The 23,591-nt window shown below is 56.5% G+C and overlaps 1 protein-coding gene and 1 long non-coding RNA gene across 16 annotated transcripts in view; one reads left to right on the top strand and one right to left on the bottom strand.

Annotated features, from left to right (window-relative positions):
• Window positions 1–23,591, bottom strand: part of RASGEF1A (RasGEF domain family member 1A) — a 216,018-nt gene continuing 192,427 nt past the window's right edge. For 13 of the 15 annotated variants that reach the window (XM_077878494.1, XM_077878495.1, XM_077878491.1 and 10 more), the window contains 12 exons: window positions 11,657–11,857; window positions 9,126–9,251; window positions 7,597–7,734; window positions 6,589–6,810; window positions 5,955–6,029; window positions 5,524–5,616; window positions 4,930–5,032; window positions 4,763–4,842; window positions 3,664–3,855; window positions 2,661–2,784; window positions 2,107–2,179; window positions 1–1,806 (listed from right to left, as the gene is read on the bottom strand). In XM_077878494.1, coding sequence (XP_077734620.1) covers window positions 1,782–1,806; window positions 2,107–2,179; window positions 2,661–2,784; window positions 3,664–3,855; window positions 4,763–4,842; window positions 4,930–5,032; window positions 5,524–5,616; window positions 5,955–6,029; window positions 6,589–6,810; window positions 7,597–7,734; window positions 9,126–9,251; window positions 11,657–11,857 — 1,452 coding nt within the window. In that variant the 3' untranslated portion in view covers window positions 1–1,781. Of the gene's footprint in view, window positions 1,807–2,106; window positions 2,180–2,660; window positions 2,785–3,663; window positions 3,856–4,762; window positions 4,843–4,929; window positions 5,033–5,523; window positions 5,617–5,954; window positions 6,030–6,588; window positions 6,811–7,596; window positions 7,735–9,125; window positions 9,252–11,656; window positions 11,858–14,852; window positions 14,875–19,575; window positions 19,598–23,591 lie in introns of those variants that run through there. The other 2 variants (XM_077878504.1, XM_077878505.1) reach the window with 2 other exon arrangements.
• Window positions 17,374–19,126, top strand: LOC144301445 (uncharacterized). The gene is made up of 2 exons (XR_013368275.1): window positions 17,374–17,787; window positions 18,502–19,126. It is a non-coding gene; the product is annotated as an uncharacterized LOC144301445 (long non-coding RNA).

Here is a 23,591-nt window from a genome sequence, read left to right on the forward strand (position 1 = left end):
CAAGGGGAGCAATATGTTCTTTTATTGATGCAATAGGTCCAGTCACACCAACAACTGACATCCTGCATTATGGTACAGCTTTGTACTCAGAGTTCATCTCAAAATACCAAAACATCATAGGGTGTGTATCAAAGTGGGAAAATAAAGTAGCAAACATAGACACTGTATCAGGTAGGTACTAGAACTGATGACCCAGTGGAGTGAGTGCACATTGACATGAAAGCTCCTTAAAGCAAGAGGGAAAGTTCTAACATTGTATTCCAAATATATAGTCTCAAGTTTTTAGCCTTCCTTTTTTTCAAATACATAAACAAAGCAATATGTACTATCAAGATACAATATGTACTATCTAGAATGTCTGAAAAGTGCGAAAACACTGTGACAATACAGTGTAAATATTCTGGCTCCACCCAAGGCTGCAGTCAGCAGTGGATCTCAGAGCCACCCCTTCCTGAGGCCTCACCTCCACATCTCCAGGCTCTCCTAGGAGCTTTGGGAATTAGCAACTAACTGCCCCATCCTCACTCAGGCATCTCAACCGCAGTGGCTCCTGCAGAAGGAAGCCAGGCATAGAGAGAAACAAGGGTGAGTAGTTCCACATCTGCTTGTGCTGAATGAAAGCCCCACTGTGAGGGGAGAGAGAGCAGATGACCCACCGCTGGCTTTTGAGGGATCAGGACTTGCCATCCCACAGCCAGAAAGACAGAAAATGGAGTATACTCCTCAAGTTTGGGTGTGGAAAATACCGCCACATGCTGGGCAGTTTTAGGAGTGGGCTCCAGCAGTCTGGTGTGATGTTGTTAGATTCCGTCCGGGCACCCCCACCTGGAGGGCCGGAGGAGGCGGGCCACTAGAGGGCGCTGCGTGAGTGGCTTCTTTTCACTTTGTACTGGAGTTTCAAGAACTGCTTTAAATTTCCCCATCCTCAAGTCGGCTTCGTACTCTCTTCATTACAGCTCCGTGTACCTGTTACAGCCTAGAAAACGGACAATTGCACCATATCCTCCCCTATGTTATTTTAGATTTTCTCTTTTCCTATAATGTAGTTGAACAATTTGCCAGACATATTCCAACAGAAAATATGCTGCCAGGTATCCCCCTGGCCCTCCCCAAACCCCTAAATCCCTGATAAAGGAAAATGAAAATGTAAACTTTGGAAAGCCCGTACTCAGGTTTGCTTCTAGAAGGATGCAAATGAAGCCCCCCGGCCAGCCAAGCCCTTCCTGCTGGAGCCTCTCTGGCCTAGGCTCTCAGGGCAGGTGCCTCGTGGCCCAGGGCACAGCTTTCCTGGCGATTCCGGAGCACTGGCTGCCTGAGGGCTAAAGGAACAGAGCGGGAGATCGGCCCTCCAGTACTCTCTAAGGCACTAACCCCGACATCAGAGACACTGGCTGGAGGGGCGTCCAAGCAGGCAGGGCTCACATTGGTTTTGGTTGGGTTTTTTTTTTTTAATATTTTTTCATAAGATGTTAATAATCAAAAGTAGAAAATAAAAATCTACATTTCATTAGAATAAGATGTTATCATGGATGCCATCTCCCATGATACTCTTTCCCCACCCCTCCCCAAAGCAGGGCCCTGCCCTGTTATTTAAAATAAACAACAACAACAAAAAAACTTTGTAAGTGCCAAAGGTTGATGCATGAAATATTTTTCATAAAAGTTATATACAAAATGGACCCCAACCAGTGAGGCCGCCTCATCTCAACCCTTATCAATCAAGATTAAAACTCAGTGCATGTGTGTGCTTCATCCAGCGTCTGCGGGCTGCATCCGCGCCTTCAGGCTCTGTTAAGGAGAGTGGTCCTAGAGGTAGGCAGGGCACAAGGAAATGGTCAGGTGGTCGGCAGGCCCTTCCCCTAAGCAGGCAGAGGGCGGGCCATGCTATCTGGGGAGGGCCTGGATTCTAGGAACCGGCCAGCAGGGGAAGGGTCAGGGACACGTGGACCCAAGTCCAGCCTCCCACCGACTGGCAGCCTGTGTGGAGGTACCCCCTGGCCGCCTTTCAGAAGAACAGATCATGCTCCCCAGTCCTCTCCCTTCCTGTAGACCCAGGCATGGGACTAGTCTCAGGGGCTCACAGGCCTGTCCCTGGGGTTTTCTTACCTGAGAGTCTTCCAGCTATCTTTTTCCATGTGGTTTTCAGGACCTTCGCTTTCAAAGGAGGCGATGAAGAGAGCTGCGGGATGAGAAGCCCCTCAGAACCCATGTGCACGTGCAGTCAGTCTGCACACCACGCCAGTTAACCCTTTCTAGGGGAGCAGCTGGGCAAGGACAATGACATCTGGTCTGGACTTTTCCACAAGTCTCTGTTTCATGAGGTGATAGGCCCCATGAGATCTAGAGCTCCCAGCTTCCTTCTTAGGGACTTAGGGACTGAGAAATTTCCGGTTCTGCAGCACTAACCCAACCATGCTCTGGCTCTCTCAGGTGGCTTCCAGAGCCCTCTCTCTCCTTGTCCTCATCCTGTCATCTACCCACTGCCCAACCTCATGTACTCACCCCTTTGGGCTGAGCTGCTCCTGTATAACATGAGGACAATGATCAGGCCCGCCTCCCAGGGCAACCCCATGAGGGCAGAGGCCCTGGATGTGGGGGAGTCAGGGTGACATGTACGGTGTGGGGACATGGGTGTGCTGCCACGGGGAGCTGGGCCTCACCTTCCTCGCTGTAGATGGGTGCCGTGAGCAGATAATTCTGAATCTTCTTGTCCTTCTCGAAGGGACACTCTACCTGAGTCCATGTCATGAACTCATGGATCTGTCTGGAGATCTCCCAAAATTTCTGAAAATACAGAAGACCAACTGGAATGTTCATTTGTCATTTTCAGCTTGAAATCCTTGGTTAGGGTTAGGTTCTGGTTTCATTCTGCATCCCAGCAAGATGGGACAGTGACCCTAGTCAGCTGACTTTGTGGCCACAGCAGCACTTGATGCAGCATGAGAGCCAGTAAGTGTCCCCAAGACCACTCTGTCTTGCTCTTTGCCTAGACCATCAGGCTGTGGCAGGGTCTGTGCCCCCCCTGTGTAAGACCCAAGAGGTCCCCATATGAGACTCCAGGCTGAGGCGGGTATGCAGGCCACACCTGGCACAACACCACCAACCAGAACATGCCATGATCTCACTCTTTAGGGCCTGTGTAAGGATCCCTAATTCCTTCATACCCCTTACCTGTGTGAGGTAAACACTGGACAACCTCACTTCCCCTACACCTCCCCGATCACCTTTGTCCTACCTTCCCACCCTTGGCCAGCGACCCTTAGCTTCCATCTGGAATTCTGTTGCTGCTTCCTTCCTGCTCAAGTCCCTTCTTGCCCAAAGCCTTCCTCCCTCCCAACGCCCCCCCCCCCCAGAAGGTATAGCCCCCTTCTCTGTCTACCTGTTGGGACCAGGGTCCTGGGTAAATACAAGTTCCCTGTGGCTCCAAGCCCTATAACCAGAGCATCCACCCAGAAGGGTTGGGGTCACCCTGATACTTCATAAACAGCACACATAGCCCCCCCTGGAGCTTTCAGTCCTAAAGGCCTTTCTGTACCAGGGTCACCGCCTTGCAGCCTAATGGCACAGACTGTCTGCCCTAGGATAAGGCTGAGGGGTCTGTCCTGCCTTGTGTTGGGACAGTTTGGCCCCCCTCCCCTTGGACCACAAGGGGGCTGAGCTCACCTTGAAGTTAACATGCCCATTGGGCAGGTGGTTGGTGTGGATTTTGTGCAAGAAGTAAATGTCCTTAACGAAAAGGTTGAACACAGGGATGACAATCTTCTCTCGGCTGCTGTTAGCCATCTGGGACCTTTGCGTGGCCCCCTGCAGGGCGGTGCGATAGTTGCAGAAATTGCTGGATGGGTCCATGTGGTGCTGTGGGCAGATGGGAGGATGTGGTGGGCAGGGCTCTCCCTGCACCTGACTTGTTCAGAGTCCCCCTTGAAGGTCAGGAAACAGTGATGGGGAAGGTACTTCCCCACTGGGCAGCCCGGACCGTCACCAGAGGGGCCTCCTTACCAGGAGTGAGCATCTGGCTCAGCACTGGGTCTGGGCCCAAGCATCATCAGGAAAGTTAGAGAAGTCTCACAGCTCACACACACCTCTTCCCTGCCCTGCTGAGTCTGGGTCTCACTTTCCTTTCAGAACCTTCCACTGCCCCTCTACTTGGGCCAACACCTCCCAAACCTGACAAGCTCTGCAAGATGTTTATAGAAAGTGGATTCTGGGGACGCCTGGGTGGCTTAGTTGTTGAGCGTCTGCCTTTGGCTCAGTGCATGATCCCAGGGTCCTGGGATCGAGTCCCACATCAGGCTCCCTGCGGGGATCTTGCTTCTCCCTCTGCCTGTGTCTCTGCCTTTCTCTGTGTCTTTCACGAATGAATAAATACAATTTAAAAAAGAAAAAGTGGATTCTGTGATCAAATATATTGGGGAAGGCCTGTCCACTCCTGGGCCACCCAGATAATCCAGGACCACAAGAATTCAAGCCAGGAAAAGGCCAGTCTGCTTAGTCAGCATCACCCAGCACAGGGCTCATGGGCCCATGTTTCTCAACCTGATTCCTAACCACGCTCCAGAACTTGCTTTAGGCAATGCCAGTTCTGACTAAAGTCCCAAGGGCTGTGGAGAGCTTCAGCTACCCACTTCCTAGAGCAGCCAGGCCAGCTCAACATGCCCTACACCAGATGGCACTGTGATAGTGGGTTCTCAGCAAGGGGGCAGAGCATGATGGGACGCCCACCCTTCCTCAGGCCAATGCAGGATGAGGCTGAGGTTCCTACCTCCAAGACATCAAATTTGGCCGTCTTGACTTTGGACCACGTTTTCTTCAGCCTCGCCACAGGACTGAGGTTCATGCCAGCTGCAGGGAACAGCGGGTAGGGTCAGGATGGGGGTAGGCAGGCCATGCAAGAGCTGGCTAGGAAGCCCCCGGGGCCTGGACACTCACAGATGATGGCCATCATGGAGTTGAAATTCCCGATGTTGAAGCACTCCCGGGCCACATCAATAAAGAACTCTAGCATGCGGGTCCGGTGCTTCTTCTTCACCACCTTGAGAGCAGCCAGACAGCCTCAGGGTGAGCCCACCGTACGAGCATCCCTCCACCACCAGTCCCTGAAGGGCAGGCTGGACAGGAGCCACCCTGGGCCCTCAGAGCTGTCAGACCCAGGGTTGGGGAGATTCCCATGGGCTGCAGAGGCAGGAAATGCAGTGGTGGCATTTTCGATGCTGGGCAAAGGGGCCGGAGAGCAGTCCGAGATCACTAAGGGAGCCCCAGATAAACTCACAGACTGTGCTGGTACACTCCACGGATGGGTGTGTCTCAATCACTGTGAGACTGGCCAGGGCACCGGGGGGGCGGTGGGGGGGTGGACAGTGGTGGTAGGGGTAGCAGGGATGTTGGTGGCCCTGGAATGGAGGCTTCTGTCTCCACTTTCAGAGTTTTATCATCTGAGGGGTACAGAAGTCAGAGCCCCAGGCAGCCTCGTGGGTTTGAGAAGGGACAGTGCCACCCTACACACATGGGCCGTGCAGTGCTTACCCGGCACACCTCGGTGGCCACTAGCATGCTAAGGCAGTTGAACCAGTTGTCATAGGCCTCCAGGCTATAGGTCTTGGTCAGGTCCCCTCGGCACTGGTAGAGCACAGCAGATCACAGGGAGCATGAGGACCCTGCCAGCAGGTGCCGCCCCAGTCCTACCCCCGGAAATGAGCTGGCACCATGGCCAAAAGAGACTGAAAAGGACAGTGGGCTCTGGGCAGCTGGACAGGCCCAGGGCTCCCAGGATGCCCCTCCCCAAGCTCCTGGGAACACAGACCCTTCCAGTCTGTATCACCCTGCATTGCTGTCTGCAGACCCCCTGGAACAGGCACTAGGCCAGACCCATTTAGTTGTGAGGCCCCCACCCTGCATGGGGTATATAGACAGGGACCCCCCTTAAGGCCACCCCCGAGCACACAGCAGCCCCTCACCCTGTGCTTGTCCCGGGAGTCCATGTGGCTGACGATCTGCATCAGGTCCTCAGGGTGAATGCTGCTGACCCTCTCCTAGGATGGGCAAGGACGGGAAGGTGACAAGCCTGCCATTCTTGGGCCCCATACCCAAGGTGTGGGCCACGTTCAGAGTGGCAGTCAAGACCTTCCTGCATGTGTGTGCCACAGCCTCTCCTTGATCAGAGCAACCAGCCAGTGGGCAGGTTCTGCCCACCCTCACCCCCAAATGTACCCTTGGGGTCTGGAAGACCTTCCCCTGGGAGGGGAGGAAACAGGGCTTCATGGGAGTGAGGCCTTGGGGCAGTGGCAGCTAGCTACAGGGTACCTTCCAGCCCACGGCATAGGCAAGACGAGGTGACGGGGTGGGGGGAACTGGCTCTCCCCCTCCAAGCCCTTCACCTCCTGGGCCAGTCCTCTATCCTGGGGCCACTGCAGTCCCATCACCCCAGCCCCTCCCATGCACAAAGGGCTGCTGTGATCCTGGGGACCCAGAAGCAGAGGTTTGAGCTGGCAAGTGAGCTTCACCTGACTCCCCAGTCTGACCAGCGAGGAGGCACCGATGAGAGCATCGGTGATACATCCTACCCCAAGCAGTGCATGCTGTGGCACTGACCAGCTCTATATGAGTCAGCTGCTGGGCCAGCACCAGGGGGTCGCAGCACACGCCCAGGATGTCCTTCTGAGTGGCTGGGGGCTTAGCCTTGAGGACAGACCCTTTGTCCATGGCTGGTGAGCGGAGCTTCTCCCGAAGCTCCTGTAGCTGGCTTCGGGCAGCCAGAGACAGCAGCAGGCTCTGTGTCATTTGGGCAATGGCCTTCTTCACTGTGCCATTCTCCTGTGAAGGTAGGGGACAGTGAAGGTGCTGGTGTGGGCTGGCAAGACCATCACCTCTCCAGAGGAGCTCATCTCCTCCCTAAGGATATGCCTAACTTTGAGCCCACATCCCTACTCAAATATTGGGCCTTTGAGGACAGAATGGAACACAGTGGGAGCTCCTCTAAGTCCTGCTGAGGGTGGCGCAGCTGCCTATGCTGTGGGGATGGGAGCTGAGGGCCAGGCCAAAGCCAGGGGTAGAAAACCATGGCTTTCCCAGGAGCACGCAGCTGAACCACTTTTGGCCTTCCCACAGTAAGGCAGCCTACAGTAGGGAAGAGAGCATCCTCTAGGACCGGGAACCTTCACTCCCTGCAGGGTGGGAACAGCCCTGGCCCTGCCCAGAGCTCTCCCTGGGCTTTGTGAGCCCTCAAACCAGACAAGATGCGGAGCACACAGAGTACTCCCCAGGTTTCCGGTCTCCGCAAAAGGCCGGGAGTGAGCTGGGAGGCCAGAAATGCAAACAGGCTTTTACTAGGCTCCCACTCCACTCACCCCAAACCCAGGAAAGGGTAGGGCCTGGGCTCATTCCAGGGTCTCCCACATGCCAAGTGTGCCAAGGCCCATTGCTGGACAGCTGAGCAGTTTGGGGATGGGTACAAATGGAGCCACCCAGTCATCTTAAAAGGTGACAGCATAGAAGACTGCATAGAGAGCTGTCCCTGAAGACCCGCCCTCCTGTGAGTGTAGACCCTCTCCCCCAGACATACACCCACGGAGCTCTGCAGGGCTCCAGGGAAGACCTCACCTCATCACACAGTGTGACCCGGTGAGTGATGGCCTTCAGTTCGGCCATCGCCTTCTCATCCTGGAAGTCATAGGGGAAGGCCTCCGTCCACTCCTTCAATAGCTGTACGATCTTGGCTGAGAAAGACTTGAGCTTGGCCTGAGGTGGCAGGGCGTAGAGCAAAGTCACCCTCCACAGTGGGCAATGAGATGACAAGTGGTACGAGCCTCCCCCTCTCCTCCGGGTCTGGGGTGAGGGTGCTTGGGAGGACCATCCCCTCCTTGTCCCCTGTGGATTTTGTTGTACCTGCTTTGTTTCATATTCCCCTTAGTACAGCAATTTCACTTAAATTCATTTTCAAAAAAATTTATCCTCTACCATGACATAGAAAACTAATTTCCTTTGTTGTTATTAGAAGTCACCCATTTAAAATAACTGAAAACCAAGCAAAATTATTGAATGAGAGACTCTCGCCTGCCCCCTCTCAGTTAAAAGCAGATTGGCAAGTGCTGGGAAGGGGTGCAGATGCTCAGAGGCATCCTCTCTCCCAGCTTCATGTCACTAAAGGTGGGCGGGCACCCCTGCCGTTGCCAGGGCCACACACATAAGGCCCGAGGAGGGTGTGCCCAATGCTGGTCCTCAGTGCCCAGCCCCACACTGTCCCACTAAAATGACCACATGTGCCGGCACCCCTTCTGTGCCCACCACGGCTCCTCCTCAGCACTGACCAGCTCCTGCCTGCCTGGGCCTGCCCTCCGGGCTGTTCTTGCTGCCCTGTGGGCCTCTAGCCACTCCTCATCCCCACATTTTTTTGGCCCACATCTGCCCCACCCCTGCTGAGCTGCCTCCAGCCTGCCTGATCCTGGCCACAGGCCCAGCTGGTTCTCCCCCCGGGCTGGCCTGCATCCTGAGCATGTGCAGGTGCACGGTGAGGCCTGGTCTGGTGGAGGGAACATAGAGGACAAAGTCATTAGCAAATGGGGGGCAGGACATGCTCTGCCGCAGCCCAGACTAAGCCCTGCCAGTTCTCGGATGGCATACCTACCACCCCGTCTTCTGCACCAGACCAGACTTCTGGAAGCCGCTTCTTCCAAAGCACATGCCCACAGCCATCCTGGCCACCAAAGCCTGGCTCAATCAGAAGAGACAACAGGGAAAAGAGCCCTCCTGAAAACCACTCCAGGCAGGAGAGTCAGCCTGGGAGTGCTGCCACCTGACCTCTACCCAGAGTGGTTTTCCTACCAGCTGGGGTCCCGGCACTGACCAGGATTGCTGGCAGGGCTGTCTTTCCTGGAAAGAGGTGTGAGTACCCACCAAGAACAGTTATTTGCAGCATCCCATGAAGAGTGCTGAGCTGTGTGTGCACCCCATGCCCCACAGGGAGCCATGCCCCAGGGGTGCCCAGGGGGCCAGAGACAAGCCAACCTTGCCCAATCAGGGAGGGCCCTGGGCTGGGCTCAGCCAGACCTGTCCTGCCAGCTTCTCTCCCAGCTGTGAGCAAGCCAGGAGCTGGGGGCACAGAGACAGGGAGCACCCATCAGCACCTTTACCTTCTCAGACCCAGGAGTCTCCAGCTGCTGCCTCTGCTCCAGGCAGATCTGCCCCACACGGGCCAGCAGGTCATGAGGGGGGATGAAGACCCGGGAGCTCAAGAGGAAGGTAAAGATGTATGTCCTCTGAAGAAAAGAGACAAGGAGAGAGGATGAGGAGCAGGTCAGGCCTGGTGCGGCCCCAACCGGTGAGGGCAGGGCCAGCGAGCCCCATGGCGGCCCGACAGCACCACCCAGCGGCCGTGCCTTCTCCCGCAGGCTTTGCTGCGCCTTGACTGCCCTTCTCTTTCTCTGTTACCCAAATCCTGCCCCCACCCCCGCCCCGCCCCCTTGCAAAGCACAAAGTAAATCCCCCTTCCGAGCAGCCCCTGGAGGCTTCCCCCAACAAGCTCAGCTTCCAGCAGCTCGCTCTGCTGGGATTCTCCTCCACCCCGTCTTACCCCGCGATGGGAGAGAACACCCAACCTTGAATGTTGGTGGGACTCTCCCAACCTCACACAGTGCTCCTGGGGCCAGGCTCCAAGCGTGCTGCTTCTCCAGATACTTACTGGCCTTGCCAGGGGAAGCAACTTGAGGGCAGGGTGGGGCAGTCTCAGGCCCTGCACTCAGCACCCAGCACCCAGCACCAGCGGATGGCTGCAAGCCCCAGTGCAGTCACTAACCAACTGTGGGCCTTATCTCCACCTGGCACACCAAGGCCCCTCTGTCCCACAGCCATGTGCTCTTGTCACTGGGCTGTGTGGTACAGGTTCTGATAGGTCCTCATGACCTGGACTAAAAGGGAACAGGCCCCAGGGCCCAGGGTTCTCGGAAGCATTTCGTGTGACCTGGGTCAGCACCTGTGAGATCTCCACATTGGCCCCTGCCTACAGACAGGGTGGACTTGGGAGTGGGGGAAGCTGCTTGGGGCTCTCCTGGGGAGTCTACCCCTGCATGACTGCTGCAGGCTGGAGGGCCTGGGACCCTTTGCCTGCACTCTGGGCCCACAAGGCCTTGTGGAACTGGACTCGGGATTCAGAGCCTCAGGCCCTCACTGCCCCCATGCAGCCTCCAGAGGCCATTAGAGGAGACTCTCCTGGGAACCGCAGGGGTTCCTCCAACCACATCCCCTAATACTCACACTTCCCATGACCTGTCCCCAAGCTGTGCAACATGGGTGCTCAGAGATCCCTGCTGGTCGGTGGCCCCTTTCTAAGCAGATGGCTCAAACGTGTGATGAAAGTCACCCGGGCATCACACCTTGGAGTTCTTAGCCAAAGTGAGAAAAGCTCGCAGGGCAGAGCCATGCATTTCCAAGGAGCACAGAGATTTACTGGTGTGCATGCATCCCCAGTTGCCAGCATACATGGGGCAGGGGCAGCAGGGGGAGGCTGGGGGAACCCAGGAAGCTGGCAGAGGAGCTGATGCCTAGCTGGACTCTGGCAGCCCTACCTTTCTGCTCTACCGCCCCCTTACTCGCTCCGGGAACATAGGCATAGCATTTGGGGGATAATCCTGAGTAGCAGCCAAGAAGGCCCTTCTGGGACAGACCTAAATGAGGAGTAGCCCCCGCCACGAGGCCACAGAACAGAGCTGGAGTTGGAGGTGCCAGCCCCTGGAAGGCTGATACCCTGCCTTAGGCTGTTTCAGGGCCTCAAGGCCCCTCTTCCCAGCTGCACCACCAATCCCAGCCCCAGCCCAGGTCTGGAAGGGTTTTCAAGAGGGATGGAGCCCTATGGCGGGGGGTAGGTGGGAGGCGTGCCATGTTGGGCCGGAGGGCACAGGCACACCGAGAAGCTGAGTAGGCTCCAGCAGCATTAGGTACAAGCCGGAGAGTGGGGAGGGGCAGCCCCTGCCGACGGGGAGCACAGCTCTGCCCTCAGGACGGAGGGGGGTCGTGGCTGGGATGCGCTGCTGCAGCCTGACCCTCCTGGGGAGCAGCAGGCCTAACACCACTGTACCTACGAGATGGCCCCTAGCAGAGGCAGAAGGGAAGCCACACGACAAGGGACTCCTTCTAAGAATGTACCAATGGGATCTTGAAATGAAGAGGGAGGACTTGAACGCAGGCACACGCCTGGGGGTCTGTATGCTGGCCAAGCGTGGCGGGCCTGTCTCCTCTTTTTCTGGACGATGGCAGTTCACGCACAAAACAACCTTCCCAGCTCAGGGACAGGACACACATGCAGGGTGGGTGGACCCTCACCAGGACTCCAAGGCACCAGCCTTACCCCTTAGACTGCTCTTCCTCCCTGACATCCCTGCCAGAGCTCAGGTCCCTATTTCACCCTCTTGTGTATCCTTCCTTGTGCCATCAAGGCCATCTCCCAGCTGCCTGGGGTAAGCAGGGAAGTCACTGAAGGTGCCTCTCCCCTAGGCTGGGGGCAGGGGGCAGAGCAGGAAGCAGGGCTGAGGCTCCCTGATGACCTTCCCCTACCACACTGCTCTCTTCAGTTCTCGGTCCGGGCCTCCTTCCCCATCCCAGAAGCAACCTCCCCTGAAACCCAGGTGGCCCCCACTCATCCCACCCATCTCCAGGTCGTGGCACTCACATCCGGGTAATAGTCCACTGTGGGGACCAGGTGCTCCATCAAGGCCTCCAGGGACCCAGAGATGAGGCGACCCTCTTGGAAGACAAGCTCCCCAGAGCTACTGGCCCCGCTTCCTCGCTCCCCCATGCCGGGCTGCACTTGTCCACTATGGCTGGGCCCGAGTATGCTGGAGAAGACAACGGACGTCTGGGGCATAGTTTCCTGGGAAGAAGAAAAAGGCATCACAGGCCCAATCGCCAGGCCCTCCTCCTCCTAGGCTGGCCTGCATCCTGAGTGTGTGCAGGTGCACGGTGAGAGCCCCACCAGGAGGCTCTCACCAGGGCCAGGAGGGGCACCCCCCCCATGGGTGGGCGTCAGAGGTGGGCAGGCAGGCCACCTGGCAGCCCTGCAGCTACTGGATATCTGATAAATGTTTCTTCAGCACCTGCTCTGTGCATAGCAGGCCCCATTCCCACAGCCCGGACACAGAACTCTGCCTCCTGGGGTTACATCCCAGTGAAGAAGAGAAAACTATGGAGGAGAAGACCAAGCATGTAGGGGTGGTCAAAGCAGCCTCAGGTGGTACCACTGGGATAGACTGATGCTGTTAGTCATGCAGCATCCTGGGATAAGAAAGGAACATTCTAGGCATAAGGGACAGCAGGTGCCAAGGTCTTGAGACCAGTGTGTGTAGAGGGAAGAAGCAGGGAGAATGGTCTGAGGAGTAACAAGCCAGACTATTCACACCTAGGCTGGGGGCAGGGGGCCATGTGCACCTCCTCTGAGTGAGACAGCAGGCACAGGGACTCCGAGTGACTCAGGGTGAAGGTCACTATTTCTGCTGTGTGGAGACCCAGCAAGGGAGGGATCTGAAAACCAACTGGCGGGTTTTGCTATAACCCAGGAAGAGATGGCTCAGATCAGGTGGTAGAGGAGGGAAGTAGGGTCAACTCCGGATGCTGTGAAGGATGGTCTTGGGCCTGAGGATTAACCAGCATGGGGAAGAACATGAGGGTGGGGTTTGAGGAAAGATGTGGAACTTGCTTTTGGAGCTGAATTTGAACTGCCTATTAGACATATACATCAGACAGCAGTCTGGGGTGCTCAGGGCTCCCACAGCTGGGGCTGCCCACAGTGTCCTGGCAGGACCAGGAGGAGGGTGCCCACCTCACCCTGCAGCAGGGCCTCTACTGGAAGTCTTCATGAGGTCTAGGAGACTCTGCAGCCCTCCTGGGCCTCCGCTTCCCAGTGCCCGGGGCAGCTGTCAGTGCCTGGGAGGTGCTGCGTGGGGCTCAGAGGGAGGCACATTTGCCAGCCCAAGGCCTCTAAAGTTAGGGCCCGTGTGCGTGCTCCCCCTCCTGCCAGCCAGAGTGGCCTGTGCTACTGGCTGGACTAGTCTCACCCTCTCCCCACTTAGAGGGCAGGCAGGTCTAGGTTGGAGCAGGGGAACGGGGCGCCTTCTTGAGCTCTCTCCGTATCTGGTGAGCACTGAGTACTGGTGAGCAGGCCCCAGTGCCCCAGCCCCGGCTTCCCCAGTCAGCCATGCTGCTCCGCTTCCCTAGGAGTGGAGGCCACCTCCTCCTGTTTAGGGGAGTGGAAACTGCATACACCCTCCTTGGGCTCCCATAGCGCTCACCTCTGCTGCTGCTGCTCCTCCCAGCCCTCGCCTGCTTTCTGATCCAAACTGGGGCAGGCTTCTGAGCCAGTGTGGCCTCAGTTTACCCAATGAGCAAACAGTAGTCATGATTATTTTATTGCTATGAGAGGGCCCTGGCTCTCCAAGGTCTACACGAGCAGATCCGACTTCCACCCCACAGCACGTCAGCTGAGCCTCACATGAGGGAAAAAGGACACTCAGCCTAAATAACACAGGCTTACCTGCAAACACCTGAAGACTGCCTTAAAATTCCCAAAAACTTCATTGTAAGGAGAGTGAAAACTCAAGAAAAGCCCCAGAGATTGAAAGGTCCTTGATCCCCAGGCTCAGCTGCCTCACTTGGGGATGGGGTTTCAGACTCACAGAACACACCCCTCAACACGTGCTGGCATGCACATTCTCAGGCCCTGGCCCAGACCTGCCAGGTCAGAAACTCAGGCACCGTCTTCCATCTGTGTGTTACCAAGCTGTATGGGGGGCTTCCTAGAGGGCTCAAGTCCACATGCCTCTGGCAGCCACCTGACCACACCTCGCACCTGCCCATGGCCGGCCCCGCAGTCGACACCCCGCTCCTCCCCACCTGGGGGTCTGGTCCTCCAGTGCACCCCACCACACCCTGTTCATCACAGCCCAGAAGACCACAGGATGGAGCTGCCAGGAGGGGCCCACCCCTTCGGCTTGGGGCAGCAGCCCCTCCTGCAGCATCTGGGCTGAGGACCCCATGACTATCCCCCCAACTGTACAAGATCCCATAGTGCCCATTTTTCAATGACATCAATATAGGCTTACATAAATGCACAGAAATGCGTGGCCGTCACCACCACACTAATCACAGACTTCACTGCAACGGAACTGGGGAAGGATGAGACTTTCACTTTCCATTCTACACATTTGCAAGCTATTTGGTAGCTTTTCTAAATGGTACGTCCGTTTGTCATTTTTAAAATAACTTTGAAAAAATGAAATAAAATAACTTTGTTTTTTAGTGCAAAGAAGCTGACTTTTGAAATCAGTACTTTTTACAAAAGCACATTAAAGAGGCTGATGCCCAGGGCTGGGCCTGTGGATAGAAGCACAGGCACCACCTCAGGTCCCCGGAGAAGGCAGGCTTCAAGGCGGGGGCCTGGAACCCACACAGAGAACAGGGAGGGCCCACAGGGGCTGTATGGGCACCCCAGCATCCATCCTGCCCGGGGACCCACCCAGGGATGCTGCCCACATGTCCTCCTCTCTCCCCTCCTCTGTGTACTGAGTTCATGGGGCCTGGGAACCTGTCAGAGCCCCTTCTTTGCTCCCTTCTCTGTCCCTAACAGAGCCCCCCACCCAGCCATAAGCGTTGAGGGGTCTCCAGGCTCAATGCCAAGTGGGCAAAGATTTAGAGCACCCTCCGTTTTGAATCCCACTACACAACAGCCAGCTCCTTGCCCCTGGACAAATCTAATCTGCCTCAATTTCTGTAGCCATTAAGTGGAGATGAGGACAACCCTTGCTGAGCCCTCTGCCTGCCTGGCATTTCTGCTGGCCACCCCCCTGGCCTTGTGGTCCCTTCTGTTCTTGCACCTGGGGTCATCCTCTCCCATCCCAGCAAGAGCAGAACTGCGTCACTGGCCACACTCCTTCGTGTCTATTATCCCGACTGGCCCACTTCTCAAGGAAGGGCCACTCAGATGGAACGCCCAGGATATCTGGGCTCCTGTCCTGATGAGTATCACACAGCAAGCGCAATCATAATAAGAAACAAAGCTCAGATTGAGGACATCACACAAGCCATCAGTGACACCAATGCTAGCACTGAGTCCTCTCGTTAATCCTCATAATAGGGCGCTTGGATGGCTCAGTTGGTTAAGCGTCTGCCCTCAGCTCAGGTCAGGGTCCCAGTGTCCTGGGATCAAGTCCCACTTCGGCTCCCTGCTCAGTGGGGGGGGGGGGGGGGGGCTGCTTCTCCCTCTGCCCCCCCCACTTGTGCTCATGCTCTCTCAAATAAAATCCTTTTTAAAAAATCCTCACAAGAACCCCACAAGAACTCTCATAAAACCCGTTATTCTCCCTATGCTGCAGATGAGGACAAGGCACAGAGAGACTAAGTAACTGGCCCAGGTCACACAGCTAGATTCCAGCAGCACCCGGATGGCAGCGAAGGCCATCAGGGAGACCTGAATCTGAAATTGGCTTGGCCACCTGTCACTTTGTCAGGATCCTCATCCTTAATTTCTTCACCTGTGGGATGGGCACAGGGTGTGTGCTACTTCCGAGATTTGCGGGGAGGATGAAATGTGCACAGTGTTGCACACGAGACACGCTATCACCTCCCCGTCCCGGAGGAGCCAACTCCCAGGACGTGCCTGCTCAGCACCCCGCACAGGCCATGTGGGTTCCCAGGACACAGAGGTGCAAGATTATTCTAGACACAGGCCCCCAGAGGCCTCAGAGGGCCCGGCCCTACACAGACGCCCTAAAACCAGTGTGGTGCTGGAGCTGCAGCAGCAGTAGCACCAGGAAACTTGTAGGTGGTTCACCTCGGCCTGAGTCAGAACTCACCCACTCCCAGGAGTTTTAGACCCTCTCCTAAAGCTTCGCGGCTCCCAGCATGGCCCACCCAGCAGCACCTTCACCTGGAGACTTGCTAAAATGCAGGACCTCGAGTTCCAGCCCAGGCCTACCTCGGCGACACGGAGTTTTCGTGGGACATACTTGTGCCCTTGAGAGCGTCAGCCTGCAAGCGAAGCGAGCCAGCTTCACCTCGGCCAGCGCTGTGGCTGCCCCGAAATCACCGGGTGTTTAAAAAAACGTTCTGCCCGCCCTGGCCCCCCACAATCCTGATTTAACTGGCCCAGGGTCCCATCCAGGCCGTGGCAGTTTTCAGGGTCTTCCAGGTGAAAATGGGAACAAGGGGTACAGGGAGCCTCTCTTTCACCTCCTCTGCCTTTGGCTAAACCCAGACACGACTGGAGGCTATGGACACTCGGAAGAGAGCTCTGGAAGCCTCGTGAGCCCCGGCCCAGGAGGACGGAGCCAGGGTGGGCCAGCCTTCACACCAGCCTCTGCAGGTCCTGAGGTCGGAACCCACACCTCCGCCTCAAGTTAGCTGGGCCCACCTGGACAAAGCAGCAGCCTCCTGGGGGGAGGGGAGGCCACTTACACCCCACCTCCTCTGCCTCCCCTCAGCTCCCCTGTTCAGGCAGGACGGCAAGCACCTTCTCATTAGAGATGCACTTGGCTCACAGCGAGGCAGGTGAACGTGATTCACCATCTCCTGGAAGCTGGGCCTCGAGAGCTTCACACCTTCCACACGGGGCCAGGTGGGTACCAGGCCAGGCCCGGGGGCCCAGGTACCCAGGCACAGGCGGGAGGGCCCTCCTGCCAGCCCGACAGACACTTGGCTCTGCGCTGAGTGCCAGCACTTGCCTGTTTCATGCCTGGTCTTACTTGGCTCTGCCGGGCAGCCAGGTGAGAAGCTATTGCCCCTGCCCTGGCAGAGTGGCACTGTGGCAGCTGGAGTGGGATGGGGACAGGCAGGGAGGGCTGGCCTGGGAGAGGCGCAGGCCAAGAGACCCTTAGCTACCTGCTGCCAGCAGGGTCCAGGAGGCTGGCCAGAGATGAGGTAGGCCAGGCGGGCAAAGCAACGAGCTGCAACCGTTGACCTCTCTCCATCCTTCTGCCCCTTCCCAGGGTACCCCCCACCACTCTGCTTCATCTGGCCTATCTGTTGCTGCTCCCCAGAAAATGAAACGGCTACCATGGGGCCCTGCAGCTACCCCTGCTTCGGGGCTCACTCCTGTTCCTCCTCCATGGTCTGATAAGGGACATGACCTTGGAAAAACCCCCAGCCACCTCACCTGCATTCCTTGAATGCTCATCTTCACCCCAATAGTGACCACCCACCCACACCTGCCCGGGCCCTTTCATGGGGTTCAGGTCTGGGACTTTAGTGAGAGAGTCCAGAATAAAGTCAGGAGACACTGTCTCAAGGACACTGGGGAAGTCTCTGAGCTGCTCTGAGCCTCGGTTCCCTCTGCTATCAGTTGGGTATAGTTTCCTGCCCCACTTCCCTGACAGAGTGATGGTGGGGGCTAGATGAGAAACTGGAAGCCAGCATCCCTGGGAGTGGTGCTAGATGCCACTGTGTGCCACCATGTCTGTGCCTTGCCTCAATGACAACGGAGTGGCCAGTACTGACCAGCCTCTGGCCTAGGGGCTCGCACCATCACCCTCAGCTGTGGGTTCTCGCTGGGGCCATGTTCTGTGGATCCGTCCAGGCCCCATGCACAACCCAAAAGTTGTAGCGGGGGCAGGTTACACCCCAGAGGGGACTCGGATCAACGGGACATGGAAGCACAGGTAAACTCCCCTTCCCCACCCAGATGGACTGCTGGAGGCACAAAAGTCTTACAGAGCCTCTCCAAAGACACCCAGTGAGATGGACTCCTACAGGAAGGCATCCCCCTACCCGTTCGCTCCCCTTCCCTCGCCCCTGCGTCTCTGGACCACACTCCGGGTAAGTGCGGGCACTTTAGCTTTGGTTCAGGCTCCAATCTCTGGGGAAGCTGGGCTGGGAGAAGAGCATCCATTTGTCTTGCTTCTGCGCCCTCTGTCCCCTACACCCCCTCACCCCCACGCCGGGCCTGCAACGGGCACATGCTGATGGCCGAGTTTATGGGACAGGGCGCTGGCCCCTGAGCTTCACATCAGGGGTGGGGAGCGCAGGAGGGGAGAACGCACAAGATCGGCTTCTGGCCCAGAACTGCGCTCACACACCGGGCAGCCTTAGTACAGGAGGTGAACACCTGCTCCAGGCTCTGCTCGGCCCAGCTGAGGGACCGCTTGCACACACTCCTCCATCCGGGTGCCTTCCCGGAGGAACGGTCCGGAGCTCGGCCTGATGCAGCTCAGAGTCAAGGCCCGTCTTAGGGACGTGGCCAAAGTTCTTAGCTTCTGAGTATTTGCAGCTGCCCCGCATCTCAAGTCTGCACACACACATGCAAACCTTGTAAGGAAAACACACAGTGACAAAAGCGTCAGGAGTGAGCAGAGGGCCCTGGAGGAAGAGAGGGAAGTGCAGTGAGTGGGGGCAGATGGTCTCAGAGACTTCAGGAGAGCAAGTGGCAAGAAGGCAGGCAGCCTCAGCGCCCCAAGAGACCCGGCAGTGGAGGAAAAAGAGGGTTTCTAGGAGTTTTCTGTAGAAGATTATGAATCAAATTCCCTTTTGTAGCCTCCTTCAGAGACTTCAGCTAGAGACGTGAGTACCACACACGACCACGCTGTTTCCTGATTCGGCGCCAGCAGACTGGGGCCCTGAGGGGTCCAGGCCCTCCCTCGGGGAGCAACACAGGAGGGCATCTGCTTCTGGCCACACGTGTGCAAAGGCCACACACGCCCTGGGAGGGACAGCCATGCACCGGACCTGTGCACACCTTTTGTGACCTGCTGTACCGTCCTTCTACCCACAAACTCCAGCTGTGCCCTAGATGGCCTGCACGGACCCTGCAGCCCCCGGCCATCTCCCCCAGAGCCCCTGGGACCCTGGGAGCTGCTGCTCTGACAGAGGGCCAGGGCCTCACCATGAGGGCCGGAACCTGCTGTGAGCACCCAAATGTCCCCCTCACTACGGGTCCCCTATACTCTCATGTTGGCCCAGGCCTGGGCAAGGGCTACACTCCTTCCCAAGTGCTTCTCCAGCTTCCTGTGCCAAGCCATCCAGTGAGGCCCCGGGGAGGCCCGACACTGCCCAGTGGTCCTGCAAAGCACTCCCAGTCAATGAGCTGATGTTGTCGCCAACGGTTTACTGGAACATTGTTGGGTAAGGAATATAAATGACACTGACTCTGATGCCTGCAGTATCTGTTGCAGAGTCTTCTGTGTTCACAACTGTCCAGGCAGCCCTGTACACCTTCCTGGAGGTGTTCCCATGCCCAGCGTCTGCTCTCAGACAACTGGCCCTCATCTCTGGCCTCCCAGCCCTGGAGGGAGCCTCCAGGTCGCTGCTTCATCCCTCAGGGCCTTTCCCCGGCCGGCTCTGGGCAGGAAGGGACTCAGAGTGGCCAGCTGGGGCAGGAGCCTCCTCAAGGGAGGGACCGCAGCCTGCCACACTGGTGGGCTTGCCGAGCCCTCAGGCCTCCTGGCCTCCAACGCCCAGCTCACCAGCTGCCAACACCAGCTCTTTCCCCAAGGCAGATCCTGGGAAATGGGAGACAGAGCTCAACCCCGACAGGGCATCTGCAGGAAGCAAGCGCTTCCTTCAGCCCCAGGGGGACTATTGGAAGAACACAAAAGATAACTGGCTAACCTCAGACAAAGCCAACTCTGCCCCAGTTGATAGTGGGGACGGCAGCCTTTGGAGGGAATGGCCTCCTGCACAGCAGGACAGGAACAGGGTCAGGCCTTCACTCTGAAGGGTAGGAGCTGGGCAGGTTCCCAGGGCAGTCAGAATTTTAGCACCCCTTCCAGATCACAGAATCTGCAATTCCAGAAATTTCTGAGAAACACAAAAGCAGGGATAAGCTTTCTTTTGACTAACCTTCAAATGTTTGTCATCAGGGGTTGGAGCCCAGCCATATGCTAGGTATCACACATCTCACTTGATGCAATGTCCCCTAACCCAGGGGGCAGCACAGAGACACCCATTTCTCAGATGAGGGCACTGAGTTCAGGGCATCTGTATAACGTTGCTCTGGGGGGCAGCTGTGAGTACGTCTGCCCACCTCCCTGCTCCTTCTCAGCACTGTCATTTCTGCTCATCAACGTCCCTGGCTGGGCATGACCCTCTGAGCACTGGATGAAGGCTGAGGCCATCGCCCTGGACACATGAATCAATGCACATCCCCATGGCATTCTGCACGTAATTCCAGGGACTGGTGGGTACCCAGAAGCCCATCTACAAATGTGAAGTTAAGACTAGCTTCCTAGAAAACAGGAATAAAAATGGCCTTCGGGGCCCATCCTGCATGAGTCCCCCATGATCTGCCAGGAGGTGGAAGAGGCGCACCCGTCGGCCTTGCCTCTGCCAGTTTCGCAAGGGGTGCTTCTTTTGGAGGCAGCACGTGGGCTTCTATTTTTTAACCTACTCAACAAAAACGAAGACTATTTTTAGCTCAGCAAGCTGCAGGGCATCACAATTAGCAACTGAAAATTACACATTTTGCCAGTCTCCCCTCTTTTGGCTGGAGGATAAAGAGAGACAGAGAGACAGGGTGGGGGTTGGGAGAAAGTGCTCCTGGAGGGAGCTGGGTGCCAGTGCTTTCACCCCACCCTTGGTGAGCCACTTAATCAAGAGGGCAGCCTTTGGCAGAGATTTCAGAATGAGTGTATTCATGGAGCTATCTTGGGTTACATCCTGGCTCCAGAAAAATCCAGCCTTGGTGGGAGCAGGCAGGAGCCCCGTTGGCACTTAGAGGCCGCAACTGGGGAGAAAATCATGTTGGCTACTTGGACCAGGGCCAGCAACACACACAGACCAGCTCTGCTGGGGACTCTGGGGCAGCCAAGGTCAGGCAGGAGCACAATGGACCCCATCACCCTTCTAGGGCTGTCTGCTTCTCTAAAATCATTTGCACTGGGGCGGAGTAGGAGGTGGAATGTTCCACAGAACCCAACTCCTTGTCCATCCACCCATCCATCCACCCATCCATCCCTCCACAGATGTTAACAAAGACCTACCTAGACACTGGAGACCCAGCAATGAAGCAAACACGATCTCTGTGCCCACGGAGCCCCTACTGGAGCAGGCTGTAGCTGCCAGGCATAATGACCCATATCAATGGATGCAATATTGGGGGTTTAAAAAGAATCAGCACTCTAGAGTAGGAAGAGGAGAAGAGGATCTGGAGTGTGGGGACAGAGCAGATGGTAACCTAACCAGATGGAGAGACTGGCCTCCCTAAGGAGGTGGGGCCTGAGCAGACTTGAAGGAGACTTCTAGAAAAGGAAGAGCATGGTGAGCAAAGGGAAGGGCTGGTGTCAAGGCTTCCAGGCCCTACAACCTATGAGCCTTCATCCCACTGGCTCTCTGGAAATCTTCCCTGGAGCATGTCTTGCTTGCTCACTTCCAAACAAATATTTCCTGATTGCCTATCTTTCAGCCATACTAAATGTGTCGGGCTGCAGTGGGCAGGGCACCCTCTCTGCCTTCCTCTACTGCCTACATAGGTCTCCGGGGAGACTCCTCTGGTGTGGGTCCAGGATGAAGCACGCCTTCCAAGAGGCTCTCCTGGAATCTGAAGGTGACCCCTTTGAGGTGCAGACTGGAGAGAGGAATTGGCTGAGGGGACCCTCACTTTACACAGCAGGAAACTCTAGGCAGGAGGTTGCAAGACAAATCAAAATTGTAAATGAAATGCTTGTTTACATGCATGCCCCCTGGGGACACCTGGGTGGCTCAGTGGTTGAGTGTCTGCCTTTGGCTCAGGGCCTGATCCTGGGATCGAGTCCCGCATCAGGCTCCCTGCATGGAGCCTGCTTCTCCCTCTGCCTAGTTCCGGCCTCTCTCTGTGTATCTCTCATGAATGAATAAATAAAATCTTTTAAAAAAATGCATGCCCCCCCCCAACCACTTTTATAAGGTTCCTTGTGCATATGGAAAATATTTTGGTAAACCTTTAGTGGATCCACCCTGACTTAGGGCCAGGTGGTGCTGGCAGCTCTTGGGGCAGATGGCCCAGTGACCTGCCAGTGGTCCTCAGGGCATCATCTGCAAAGGGCACAGATAACACCTGCTTGAGAGGATCTGTGTGCTCAGCTCACAGTCATTTCCATAGATTCTGGTGGGTGCAAGAGCTTCTAGGAGCCAAGACTCTGCAAGCCATAGGTTGCCCCAGCCCCCAGAGTGGCCTGCCCTCTGGCTCAAGTGGTTGGATCCTGGGCCACAGGGGAGCAGCTTCCTTCAGACCTGCTGTCCATCCGCCTCTGGCTCCTTCACTCCCAGGAATGGAGGGCTGCCCCCAGTAGCAGAAGGACACAAGCAGCACCCAGCCTGAATTCAGACACTCCTAAGGCAGGAACCTCCCTCTTGGGGGCTGTCCTCCTCCTCCCCACACACTGGCTCTCAGACCCTCCTAACTTTGAGCTGTAATGTGTCTCCCTTAAGCACCAGAGAGCCCTGGTCCTGTCTGCTGGGGCCACATGCTGCAAGTTTTTGGAGTCTGGCTGCAAGCATGAGCTGGAAGTCCAGTGGACTGGCAGTAAGGTCTGACCATGCCACAAGCTGGAGCCACATCCTCCTCTGCAAAAAATCAGCACCTTCAGCACCTATATCACAGGTGGTAGTAAGCATGCAGTGAGGCCCCCACACTCAGGACATGCTCAGTATCAGCTGATTGGGGTGGACTTGTCATCAAAGCTACCTGCTGCCTTCCTAGACACAGATTTTGGGGGCTGGTGCTGGCCTCTCCTGACCCCATCTCTGAGGTCCCTCTCACTCACCTCCTCGTGCCCAGGACAGCAGAGTCTCCTCTTGCACATAGGAGAAAAGTGGGGAGAAGTTACCTCCTGCCTCCAGACAGACCCATTGATCTGGCTGCACTGCCCTGCCCTGGCAAGTGGGGCTCTGAGCTGGTTCTGGCCTCAGGGTGGCTGCTTGGCCCCTGCACAGGGTGGGGAGGAGTGGGGGGTGACACACCCGTGTGGACAGGTCATCAGCCCTCCTCCCTCCTCATCCTCATGGACTTTCCAGCAGGGAAGGCCTTGGGAGGACATGGCTGGTCCCATCCCTGCAGATCGGGCCACGGGAGCACCCTACAGCTCCTACCTCTCCGTCCTCCCAGCCGAGTGGGCATCAGGAGCTCCTGGAGGGCAAGCAGTGACATTTTTTACATAAACTAAGCTTCTGGAAATCACATCACAAATGCCATGAGGAAGGGCCATATTTACCTCGGTGTTCCCTGTGGGCCTGGGGGGCAGTCTGGGGCCTGGAGGGGGCTGCAGGCTGATCTCCAGCCAGGAGGCGGCTGCTGTGGGAACCAGAGCCGGGCAGCACCTCCCCGGGCGCCTCCTCGACAAAGGCCTAGCCTAGGGAGCAATGCTGATAATTAAAGCTTTGTTACAGACGCATGATTCATTTTTTTTTTCCTTCTGAATTCCTTCCTAGCACCAAATACTATTTGAATTGAGTGAAGGAATCTTGCCATCTCCTCTTCACACTCCTAAATACAAATTCTGCAGAGCCCGGCTTTTTTCCTCATTTTTCCCCTCCTTCTTTTCTCCCTTTCTGTCCAGTCAGCTTCTTCTGGTGGCTGCTCAGGGGACAAAATGTCATTGTCCACCAATAACCATCCTGTTATTGAGCCTTGAGAGGTCCCGGGATGGAGC

This window comes from Canis aureus, chromosome 29 (genome assembly GCF_053574225.1).
Source record: "Canis aureus isolate CA01 chromosome 29, VMU_Caureus_v.1.0, whole genome shotgun sequence".
Classification (NCBI taxonomy): Eukaryota; Metazoa; Chordata; class Mammalia; order Carnivora; family Canidae; genus Canis; species Canis aureus.